Consider the following 11,782-nt stretch of genomic DNA (forward strand, 5'->3'; position numbering starts at 1 on the left):
AGCCCCCAGGACAAAACATGCTGCTGGAAAAACAGCAGGTACTTATGCTGCAACTATTCAACTTTCAACACAACCAAAGCAGTTGACCTGTCCTACAGACATTCAGTACAGAAACTACTATTTTATAATGACTGATATTTAACACTTTCTCGCACAAATGATAATTAGGCATCAGAGAGTAAGAGCTTCTGATCATAAAAAACAGTATTGATTTATTTTATCAATCAACAGGACCAGTGATGGTTTCCACAGGCAGCAAATGCCAATTCATCTCCTGAGAGGGGAAAAAAGTTAATTACATATTTTCAACCCCAGTTGAAGCAGAACAGATTTAAGGCCTTTATGATCAAGATACAGATACTTGAAAATACTTAGAGGCATCCCCCTATAATGGAACTATTGTTAGTTCTCTCCATTCATTGCAATATTGATTTTCAAGACTTCCAGGTTCTAGAAGTCACATCACTATCTGAAAAGGTAGGGTTTTTTCCTACTTGTGTTTAGCTTTTTTTAGCATTTTTGATTCATACCAACCCTAATCATAATACTTAAGCCAGTCTGAGTAGTTTAAGGTTAATGTACCCATTTTCAGAGACAATTTCAACAGAGCCAATCTTGTAACAGATGAGTTCTTCCAGTCTCAGTGGTATGATTTTGAGTGTCTCCTACCCTGCCAGCTTGAAATAGAAAAGTAACAAGCATAAGAATATTTACAAGTATAAGAAGGACATCCAAGGTAATGTCACAGAAACTGACCTACAGTTAGGGGAAAATTTGTAATATCATCACATAACAGGCAAAAATCCCAGATTTTCTGCACAGAAATTACCAGAATCAGTTTTCTTTTTCCTTCCTAGAACACTGCCACATATATTGCTATCAAAAGGCATGCTCTGTTTCTTATACATTAGAATTTTATTCTTATTACATAATTAGCCTTTGTGTTATGACAATTTAGCATGGATTTGAACATGAACATCGGTCACTAAACACAACTGATGAAACAATAAACACAGTAATGAAAAATTGTTCTTTACTCCAATATAATCTTTGCTCACAAAAGTTGTATTAACTTCTCAGAACTGCCTCTGCAGACAAAGCATTTTTTGCCTATAAACTTTACAACAAGCATGCTCTAGTATTAATTATTTTGACTACCTCTTTGCTTTTACATGTATAATACATACTATTCTATAGTATTCTTTAACTTGGAAGTCTGACAACAAAATATTTAGAGTTTGTTCTGAAGAAGCATGTATCTTTAAGCTTTTATGCTTTGCTGTAGGTCTCATGCCTGCCAATACTTGAAAAGTTAACATAGGCTTACAGCAGCATGTAACACAGCAGTCTTCACTTTGTTTATAGATGGGCCTTGAGAGTTTGAAGAGATTTCCGCAATATCACATAAAATCTATGGTAAAATTAAAATAATCAAGACGCAAATTCCTCACTCTGTGGAAATCAGTAGCTAGTTGCACATTGATTCCACTGGGCCAGGAATTTATCCCAAGTTTCCTGATTTATGTGGTATCAGCCTTAGAACCATCTTTTGACCTTTACCAGTGATATATTACAGTTTACAATTTTTGCAGTTGATTCAAGGGAAGTCAAATTCAGTGCCATTGGTTTTGCAGTACAGATATGATATCAGCATATATTGATCCTTATTGGTTTTATATCTTTAAGCTTTACTTTCACATATTATCATCCAAAATGACATATGCTAATCTTCTCACCTGCAACAGCTTCAACATACATTTTTATTCATCTTCCACCCATAGGAAATACCACATTTAGCATCTTATTGTAGTATTACACTGCCATCTTGTGGGTAGGAGAGCAAACGAGTATAACTAACTTCATTACTCCTTAGTTTTTGAGGTTTGGAGTTGGTCATTTTGTCGGGGGGTGGTGGTGTTTGTTTTGGGGTTTTTTTTGAGGAAAAAAACTCGCTACACTAAAAACAATAGAAAATGTATAACCTTTCTCAAAGCCCTCAGGCTTACCATATATACAAAATCTTAAGGGTAAGTGTCCTATTGCACACTCATGGAAGATTCTGTGCATAAGAAGTTTTGTCCCCATTGGCTAACATGCCAGACTAAATAAAACTCAGCCAACTACTTGCTTTCCCCAGTGTTTCTCTTGGAACAAAGACAGAATGGGACTGATGAGTTTGCTGCAGGATGCTCAAACCAACAGTGAGTATCAGAGCAAGACAACACTAGCTTAGATTGAAATTCAATCCCTAGGTTTAACAAGCAGTTTGTTATGAGCAATTTCTGAGTCCACAGACCAAAAAATTCTTCTTTTCAAGGTCCCAGTTTTTACAGAAAGTACTAAGCATACAACAGGTGTCATGACATGTTAAAAGTTATGAAAAGTCTTAATTTGTTAGTTTGTTTTTGTCACTTATATAAACATGTAAGAATTATTTTTTCATATCTTAACCCCCATATAAAAGCTATTACATTTAAAAAACACATAGCTTGAAACACATTTAAGAGTTCCAAATGGGTGTTCATAACTTGTTAGTACACTGCAATGACCTGATCGAACAACATCAGTTCACCCTAAACACTATGTACAGAGGTTTTCATTTGTTCCATTTAAACTAAAACTACATTGCAAGGATATTGTTTCTTCATATTACTTAACTGTCTGAAAATTTATAGGAATTTTGCTAGCTGCCAGCTTCACATATTCAGCACAGTGTATGAAAGCCCACAAGGATTTCATTAGTTTCCACTGAAACTAAACAAGGTTTTCTGAGGCAACCCCACAACACTTAAGGAAGACATATACAAAGCAAGTAGTCCAATCTGTCTTTCAGATTCAGGGGTGAATTTTTAGTATTTTCAGCTGGTAGAAAATGGGAGGCTCCAAGACTGAAAAATGTTACTTGCAGAATTAAAGTTTGAAATGCTGTAGTAGGTGAGGAGATACTCTTAAAAATTTCCACTGGGGAAAGTTCACAAGGTAGCTGCAACTGGTTCATTACATGGCATTCTGCATACCCTCAGCTAGCTGGTTGCTACACTGGTCTGCAGCATGGAGGTACATTCTCATGGGATGAAAAATATCACTTTACCTGGTTTTTAAGTGCCCAGGAGACCAAAGTCATCAATTCAACCATACTGACTTCAAAACTAGCATCAGTTTCTGTGAGCTTCCCCAGTGGCTGTTCCTTATTCCCAGGGACCCACTGAAGTCACAAACTGTCCAGAATACTGCATTCCCTCTCTGAACCGTATAATGATGAAAGCAACAGGGGTTGCCTAGACCTTGCAAAGGTATTTCACATTTTCTTTTCAGAATGTTTCTTAAAACACACCGTGGGGGGATGGTTGTCTGAGCAGAAACAGATAGAAACTTCCTGACTGTTCCTATGTCCTCCAAATTCCTAGGAGCATATTTGAGGAGGTTCAGGATATCTGATATCTCAGTGTCCTGGTTTCAGCTGGGATAGAGTTAATTTTCTTCTTAGTAGCTGGTACAGTGCTGTGTTTTGGATTTAGTGTGAGAATACTGTTGGTAACACACTGATGTTTTAGTTGTTGCTAAGCAGTGCTTATCCTAAGTTAAGGATTTTTCAGTTTCCCATGCTCTGCTAGCAAACAGGTGTACAAGAAGCTGGGAGGGAGCATAGCCAGGGCAGCTGACCCGAACTAGCCAAAGGGATATTCCATACCATAGAACATCATGCCCAGTATATAAACTGGGAGGAGTTGGCCAGGAGGGGCAGATCGCTGCTTGGGCATCGGTCAGCGGGTGGCGAGCAACTGCATTGTGCATCACTTGTCTTTTCTTGGGTGTTATTTCTTTTTTTGTTATATTCCTTTTCATTACAATTATTATATTTTTCCTATTATTATTAGTTAGTATTATATTTTATTTTACTTTAGTTATGAAACTGTTCTTATCTCAACCCACAAGTTTTACTCCCCTCCCCCCCCTTCTCCTCTCCATCCCACGGGGGGGGGGGAAGCAGCTACGTGGTGCTTAGTTGCTGCCTGGAGTTAAATCGCAACACTCAGCTTACACAGGTTTTGGTCTTCTCTTCACCCAAAGTTCTCCTCACCATATTGCCAACGAAGCAACTCCCCTCCAAAGCTCTAAGTCCAACACCAGGTAGCACACTATCAATTTCTCAGCCTAGCAGAGAAAATTGGCTTCATTGGTAGGAGCAAGTGCATTCCCTTGGAGTACTTTAACTTGTAGGATGTTGCCTTGAAACTAATACTGTCTGACTGCTTCGCACCCTTAGCTTTTTAATATAAACAGTCTTTGTTAACATCCAAAATGCCAAATACAGGCAGCGAAAGACAATGAGCACGTACTGTGGTCTTAGATAACATTTCAGCCTTAAGAGACTTCAGAAAGAGGAAGGTTTAAGCACTCTAAAATATTATGGTTTCAAGTCAAGATAGTTACAAGGTTTAGCTAAGTACTTAGCTAGTTGAAATTACCTCTGAGCATTAAGTGATTATTTTAGTAACATGTGAATACCAATTGCCTGGCTTAAAAGCAAGAAAAAAGCAGCTAAGAAAACACAGAACACTCATCCTAACTTTAATTCCCAGAAAAATGTCAGCAAAATAATCAAAACAAATTAGTGAAACACCTGGGGGGGAGGGGAGAATTAGTCAATTTTCCTGCTGCTTAAAGTGCTTCCTGTACATCTATCACACTCCCTCTCCCATTCATAGGCACCGAATAACCCAAGGTGTTTCACAGAGTATGCTGGCTAGCATACCTTGTAATGATGTTTGTCTGCCTAATGCCTCTAGTGATAGGAAGACCAAACACTTTTTAATACTGTACTTGCATTTGACAGTCTTACTCTCACGATTGGCTTTCCTGCTTATAGGTCTGGTTCAAAGGAGTTGCTGCTATCCAGGATAATCAACTTTGTCTACTGAAATAAAACACCTCTCAAAAGAAAAGGTTTGGACTTTCGAAGGAGGTTAAGAGAATTAGACTCCCAAATCCTATTAGATTTCAATGCAGCTGGAAACCTAACTCTTTCCAAAAAAATTGAAGCCAAGAGGTCCAGACAGGCAGAAACCCTGCTGTTTGATGAAAATATGAAGAATGGGGAAAAAAGACCAGCTCTGGCTATTCTCACAAAGTAATTATTTTTTTTTAAAAAAGCTCATTTTATTCTGACTTTCCCATATTCATTTTGCAATGAGAGCGCCAATAGTTCATTTATTAAATGGAACTAGGAAAAGAAACACATTGAATTACTGCAGAAAAGTACTTAAAGATCAGTTCAATATTACAGATTTGAAAAACACATCATCTTTGTATTTATCACCTACTACATATTAAATAAATTCTTCAAAATTTCAACTTCAAAATTAAAAATATTTATATGTTATTTATTTGCAAGTGTATGGAAGAAAGAGAAGTAAATACACAAACTAAATATAAATGAAATTATGTTTATGTTACCTGTGGTTTTAGCTAATTGTCTCCATCTGCAGCCTTTTGTTTTTTAATAACAAGAATACACCTATATCAAGTAGCAGCATCCTAAAACCTTCAGGGTAACTATATTCAACCACTTCCCTTCACTCAGCCAAGGGTCATCTGTGCAATTGTTTATGATGACATTTGCACTTCATCATTCAAACTGACTCAAGACTGTGTGACAAGGATGTCTTGGCAAATCAGCCTGGGTATCAGACAACATACTTTGCAGTATTCCTCTCCATGAGGAAAGAAATCTCCATTGACTTTGTATGCAACACTTATTTAATTTCTACCTTTTCCATACAGGTAGACAAAACAAGGATTTTTTGATCCTTGTGAATTAGAGAAACAATTCTGCCTGTGACTTGAACCGTACATTGACTGGACTTCTCAAATAGCCTTTTGAAGAATTGCTATAAATCTAAGGAAATCAATTTGAGATTCCCAAGTTGTTCTTTTCACTGTGATTCTTACAGTTCAGAGATTTTATTTTCTGTATAATTTTTTTCTCTAAATTCTACACATGCCTTAGTTTACTAATTAACCATTAGAGAAAAGGAGTATTCCTGCAGTTCACTGTACTAGAAGGGACAAAACTTACTAATGAAGTGTCCCAATTACATTTCAATCAAAGTCCTGTTCCTCGCTATTGCCATACACCCAGGCAAGCAAACAAAACCAAGTATTTTCAATTATGCTATTAACCTTCATTCAGGAATCTGAAAGATGGGAGCAAACTGAATGCCAGCAGAAGGAACATAAGCCAAGACCAAGTAAGACTTTGTTCATATTTAAGATTGAGTTCACCCTCAGGAAGCTGAGCTTTCAATTTAATATGAAGTCAAATTACAAGCCACACGGAAGCCGATGCACCCCTTGCTGCAGACATGAAGTACGTATGAGATTCTGTCATGCTTGAGTTTTACAGTTCAATTACAGCAGAGCCATTCAAGTTTAACTTTGAAATGCCTCAGACAGCCAATGGTATGTCTAAATCTTTTCCTTTACAACACTGACTACTTGCATTTTTCCTTCCTTCAGCATGCCAGTATCTTCCGTTTTATCAGTCCTGTAGACTAGGGGTCATGCTTGATTTCTTTCTTTCTTCTTCCCCTGTCTTTAAGTCTATGAACAAGTCCTGTCATCTTCCATAAAGCTTCAAAAATCCCTTTCTTCCTGTTCTGACAGCTTAGGCTTATCTCTAATCATTTTCCACTTGACCTAGCAGAATCACTTCTTATCAGATCCTTTTGCATCAGACTTGCGGATGCTAAATAACCTCTCATTTTACTTACACAGACAATGTTTCTGACCCTTCAATTACACCTATTCTGCTGTGCAGTTCATTCCCCAACTACCTCACTACTTTCCTATCATTTTTTTGACAAAGACACCAACTTACAGCATCTTTCTTACAAACAGCTTCATACATTCCTTGTGCTTAACTGTATGAGTTGAGATGATCAGAACTTGTTAAAAATCTAAACATTAGTTCACCACAATGATTTTTTTTTTTTCAGTTTCCTTCTAAATACCAGGCTGTGGTACAGGCAGCAAAGCCACGCTAGGATATCTGTGACTTTCACATTAGGCCAGTAAATATGACAAAGCACCTACAAGAGCCCTATGTCCTTCTGCAGAGGCAGCCAAAGGCAATATAGGGTGTCTAAAGTGATACTAGGAAACTAAGGTCAGGCAACCACATCCCTCACTAGGGCGAAATACTAAGTATACTCTCAACAACTCGTGCCCTCCATCCTTTCCTTCCTGCTTCCACCTTTTCCATGTTGGATCCACACTTGCCTGAGAAATTTAACCTTTAGACTGAAGACCTCAAAGCTACAGCCTTCCTCTTCTATCTTCTCTATAAATCACCAAAAAAAACATAATTGAATTTTAAGCATCTGTCAAGCAAGTTTTCAAGTTTGAGCCATTTCCATCCAATACTTTAGAACTCCCATTTCAAGCCATACGTTTACCAATCCCTCTGGTACAATTTTAGTGTTTTTCAGACCTAAAGAACAGTCCTTACTGGTTTATTTCAAAACCAATGAGTAGAAATTTCTGTACAGATTTAAGGATAGTGATAGAGCTAAGGAACCTGCCTGCCTGACAGGAGACTAAGCAAAAGGATGCAAGCATCTTTTAACAGTATGCCTCTGGACTAGATTCAACAGGCCTCCCACATCATACCTTAAAGTGTTAGGTGCAGATCAGTTGTATTCTTGAATTGAGAATTCTCTCACCTTAACATTTATGCCTACCAGATCAGCAAATAGTTTTCATGCTGTCTTTTCCACTTCTAGTCCTTCTGTAAAACTTTGCTGTTATCTAAATGACAATTTGCTTTCTAGTGTGTTAGTCAAACTGTCTGTTCTTCTATGAACAAAGACAGCTTGTAAAGAAAACAAGCTACTGCCAGAGGATGGGAAGGCACTGAGTTAGATCAATCTGAATCGCTAAGGCACAGGCCCACTGCTATGGGCAGATAAATCTGTCATCTTGCAAAACATCTGGTGGCAAAACACCTCAGTATCCCTTCAGGTATGAAGGGCCTTCAACAGGCTAGTACAGATTAAACCTTTCCTTTCTCTCCTAAGGGAAGAGGGGGGTGGTACCAAGCAGAATCTAAAAAAGCTTTAGGATTTCCAAGGCTGCAGAAGAGCTACATAAACACAGTCATACAATACACTGGAAGGGCCAGGACAGCAGAGCTCTCCGGTTCTGCTGTGACATCTCTCTGTGTCAAAGCAGAAGGCTGAAAACAAAGGACATGCAGAGTCACGAGCATGAAAAGGAAGTGCTCAAATATGTGTTGGTGGCAGGAATGCATAAAAGTGGATTTAGGGGCAGCAAGGGAATTAGAAGAAATGGAGCACCCGCTCCCATGTGTCACAGCCACACAGGACTCACCCACAGGAGAATTTTGCTTGCTGACATTACACTGAAGCATTACATGAGACACAGCAACATTACCGTGTAGCTTTCCTCTTTCAAGTAAAACATAATATGACAAACAGCATTTGGACCCCAAAAGAGACACTAAAGAACACTTAAAAACACACTACGTAGTTGAAATGCTAGCAGTATTTACATATATACACTGAAAGAGCAGGATATTGTGTAAATATTCCTTACACTGCAGGCTGACTTACACATTTCAGATTTACTCCGATTTAGGGAAAACAAACTGAAGAAATTAACTAGCAATGCTTTCACTGCTAAACAGATGTATACAGTTTTGACATTTATAGTTTGCAGTACAAATAATGTGATGAATTAGTAACCTTGACATTCCTAAAAGTATTAAAAAACCACAGAAACACATTTCCACTGTAGCCCTGCATCCGTTGCTCTATAAATCAGCAACAGTGTGCCACAGGGAATACGTTTGAAAAGGGGAACATTTTCTGTCCCACATCAACGTGCCACTGGCGGATTATGTGGGCTCACAGTAAGCACACTGGTAGAAGTTACTAAATCCACCTCAAGCAAGGAAAGACCAACTGCCATCCACCAGAGAAGCTCACGAGGGGACACCGATGGCTGTCACTGTTGAAGGGGGCCCGCCTGCCACCCTTATCACCCGAGGGGCTGTAGGGTGTGTTTAACGGAGATACACCGCAGACCCGGGGAAGTGCCCCCTCAGCCTCGCGGGGGGCCGAGCACCGTTACAGAAGTTACCGCCGCGGCCCGGCCGCGCCGCTCCCGCCCCCGGGACCCCCGGGCCACCTCAGGGGCCTGCCGCGCCGCCCGGCGGGGGAGGAGCCGCCGCCGAGCCAGGCCGTTCGCCGCCGCCGCTGCTGCTGCGCCTGAGGAGAGCGGCGAGGGGCGGCGGCGCGGCTGCCTTCACTTCAGCTTGGCGGAGCGCCGGCGGGGGACGGGCAGACCCTCCCCGCCCAGGAGGAACGCGCCCACTTACCCGCCGAGCCTCCGGCGACGACTTGGTGAGAGGCCTCCTGCAGAAAGCTCCCGGGCTTCCGAGCCATCCTCGCCCGCGCCGCGGCGGCGAGAGGCAGCAGGCGCCTGGAGAGCGGCTGCCGAGCCGGGGCCGACTCCGCGCTGGGCGGGTGGGGAAGAGCTGGGGGGAGGCGGGAACCGCGGTTATCTGCGGGGGGGGGGGCCGCGGCAAGGCCGGGCGGGGCGGGGGCGCGCGGGCAGGGCCCCCGCGCTGGTGGAAGGCACGAGGCCGCGCAGCGGCCTTTAGTAGCCGGCGGGCAGAGGGCGGCCCCGGGCAGGGCCCGGCCTCGCAGCTGCTGGCGATCGCGGCGGAGAAAGGGCTCTCTGATCGCTTCCAGCCGGGAAACCGGCAGCCTCTCTCTCTTGAGCAGAGCTGGGGCGGCCGGCGCTGCGATCGCCCTCGCTGCGGCGGGGAGGCAAGGCTTTGGCGGCCTGTCAGTGAGCTGGCGGAGGAAGGCCTGTCACCTCCTCAGGCTTGTGCCGTTTACTCCTCGCTTCGGGGCTGGTGCCGTACAGCACACGTTTGCAGTCCTGCTCCCCACCGCTGCTGGGACCCAGCTAACACCCGCAGATCCCCTGGTGCTCCACTTCTAGGAAGGGTCAGTGGTGCCGTTTGGCTCACTGGCTGTCTTTCTGAAGCATACCGTTCTTTTAAAACCTTTAGACTTTGGTTCCAGCTCTTCAGTGTTCAAAGGACACGAGTATTTTGTCACTTGGAGAGTGGCTATTGCATGTGTTACGTGGACCTATTGGCCCATCTTTGTAAATGAAACAGTGCCAGGGCATGGGCTTGAGTGCTGGGACACAGTCAGTGCCATTGCTGACAGTCCCCAACATTGTTTTCGCCAAGGCCAAACTGTGCTTTTCCAGAAGATGACAGGGTACAACGTGGGGGACAGCATGGGCTCATCCCCAGAGGCGGCACCATTGAAGGGGAAGACAGTTCAGCTATATGGATGCAGAACACACAAGGACGTTTATTCTCAGGGCCAGAGAATGGGCATAGATCCTTTCTGTTTACTAGTACAGACATAGTCTTTTTGACTTAGAGCCAGATTCAAAATGGCACTCAGGTTAATAAACTACAGCTTAAGCACTAAATCAACAACTGAGTACCTGAATGTTTCTATGGAGTTGGAGCCTGCAAAAGCTGGGAGCAGATGCAGTATTGCAGGTGGTCTTTTATTTTCCCTGCTGTATCACTGACCCTGTTCTACTAGTCAAACCCCTGGGTTACCAACATCTAGCTGTAAAGATTTTTCCCTTGTCTCCACTTCTTCTCTTCTGTCTAACTCCGAATAGCACTGTGGTTTCTCATACTCTTCTCTTTCCTCCTTTTGCACATAGTCCGCAGCCTCTAGTACTGCTGATTTTTCTTACTCCAAGGGAAGGCTTGTCCACTCTGAGCTTAACCTTTGCTTCTTTTCTGACCATCAGGGGTACAAACAAGCTCTGTTACATTGGTTTGGGGGAGAAAACAGCTACTGTTGATCTCAAGGGCACATTTATTAGAGTTAAGAAGATGGATTTAAGGAAATGGCTCTTGAATAAGGTGCTAGACTGTTTAACCAGTCACACGGATAATTTGAGATTCTTTTTTTTTTTTGCTTTCTTGCTAATAGCCCTACAGTGTTAACACAGACAAGAATGTTCATTTTGAATCAGAAATCCTTCATGTTATCTTCGAAGCAATTCTGAATTCCGTGTGTGATCTTGAGTATCTTGAAATAGAACTAGGAGGCTAGATTTGCTGGCACCTCTTCAAAAGAGAAGGAAAAGAAAGGTAGTTTTTACATCCTCTTTTTTTAACTTCTCTTCCCTGGAAAAAAGACAGACTGTTGTTGCCTTACAATGGCATCAGCTTATGCTAAACTCAAAGCATAGATAATTTGTAACCAGGTGCATTTATGTATTCCTGCAGCACAGCTACCAAAGGCAAATGTTGGCACCTAGTTCTTTCTCTATTCCTTAAGAAACGTATTAAGTTAGATCTGTTTCTTATGTCTGAACAGTATATTTATGCTCTGTTTTCCATGTCTGAGATAGGTATTTAACTGCAGTCTGCTGTCTATATACATTTTAGTTTAGTAAGAGAGGGCTACCAGATGTTATTTTAAAGCCTTTGAGGTAGTGACTTTAAGGTAAAATCCTAGGCACAGTGAATCCTAGGCACACCAGAGGCATTGTGCTAAAATCAGGATTTCATGACTCTGACTCTAGGAATATATGTAGCATAGCAGAGTTGAAGAGAATACGTGCTGGTTTTCCTCATCCTCCAGCCCTGGAAAGATACCTTTAAGGTACAAGAGAAATCTGCATTTGTTATAATAGTACCACATCTTTT

At 41.7% G+C, this 11,782-nt stretch overlaps 1 protein-coding gene across 1 annotated transcript in view; it reads right to left on the reverse strand.

The window, feature by feature from the left end:
- The window catches only part of SLC25A21 (solute carrier family 25 member 21), a 264,842-nt gene extending 255,269 nt beyond the window's left edge, over positions 1–9,573 (reverse strand). The window contains exon 1 of the mRNA XM_050897609.1: positions 9,401–9,573. Within this exon, the coding sequence (XP_050753566.1) occupies positions 9,401–9,467 (67 nt within the window). The 5' untranslated portion in view covers positions 9,468–9,573. The remainder of the gene's footprint in view (positions 1–9,400) is intronic.
- Positions 9,574–11,782: the final 2,209 nt, after the last annotated feature.

The sequence above is a fragment of the Gymnogyps californianus genome, chromosome 5 (assembly GCF_018139145.2).
Source record: "Gymnogyps californianus isolate 813 chromosome 5, ASM1813914v2, whole genome shotgun sequence".
Taxonomy (NCBI): domain Eukaryota; kingdom Metazoa; phylum Chordata; class Aves; order Accipitriformes; family Cathartidae; genus Gymnogyps; species Gymnogyps californianus.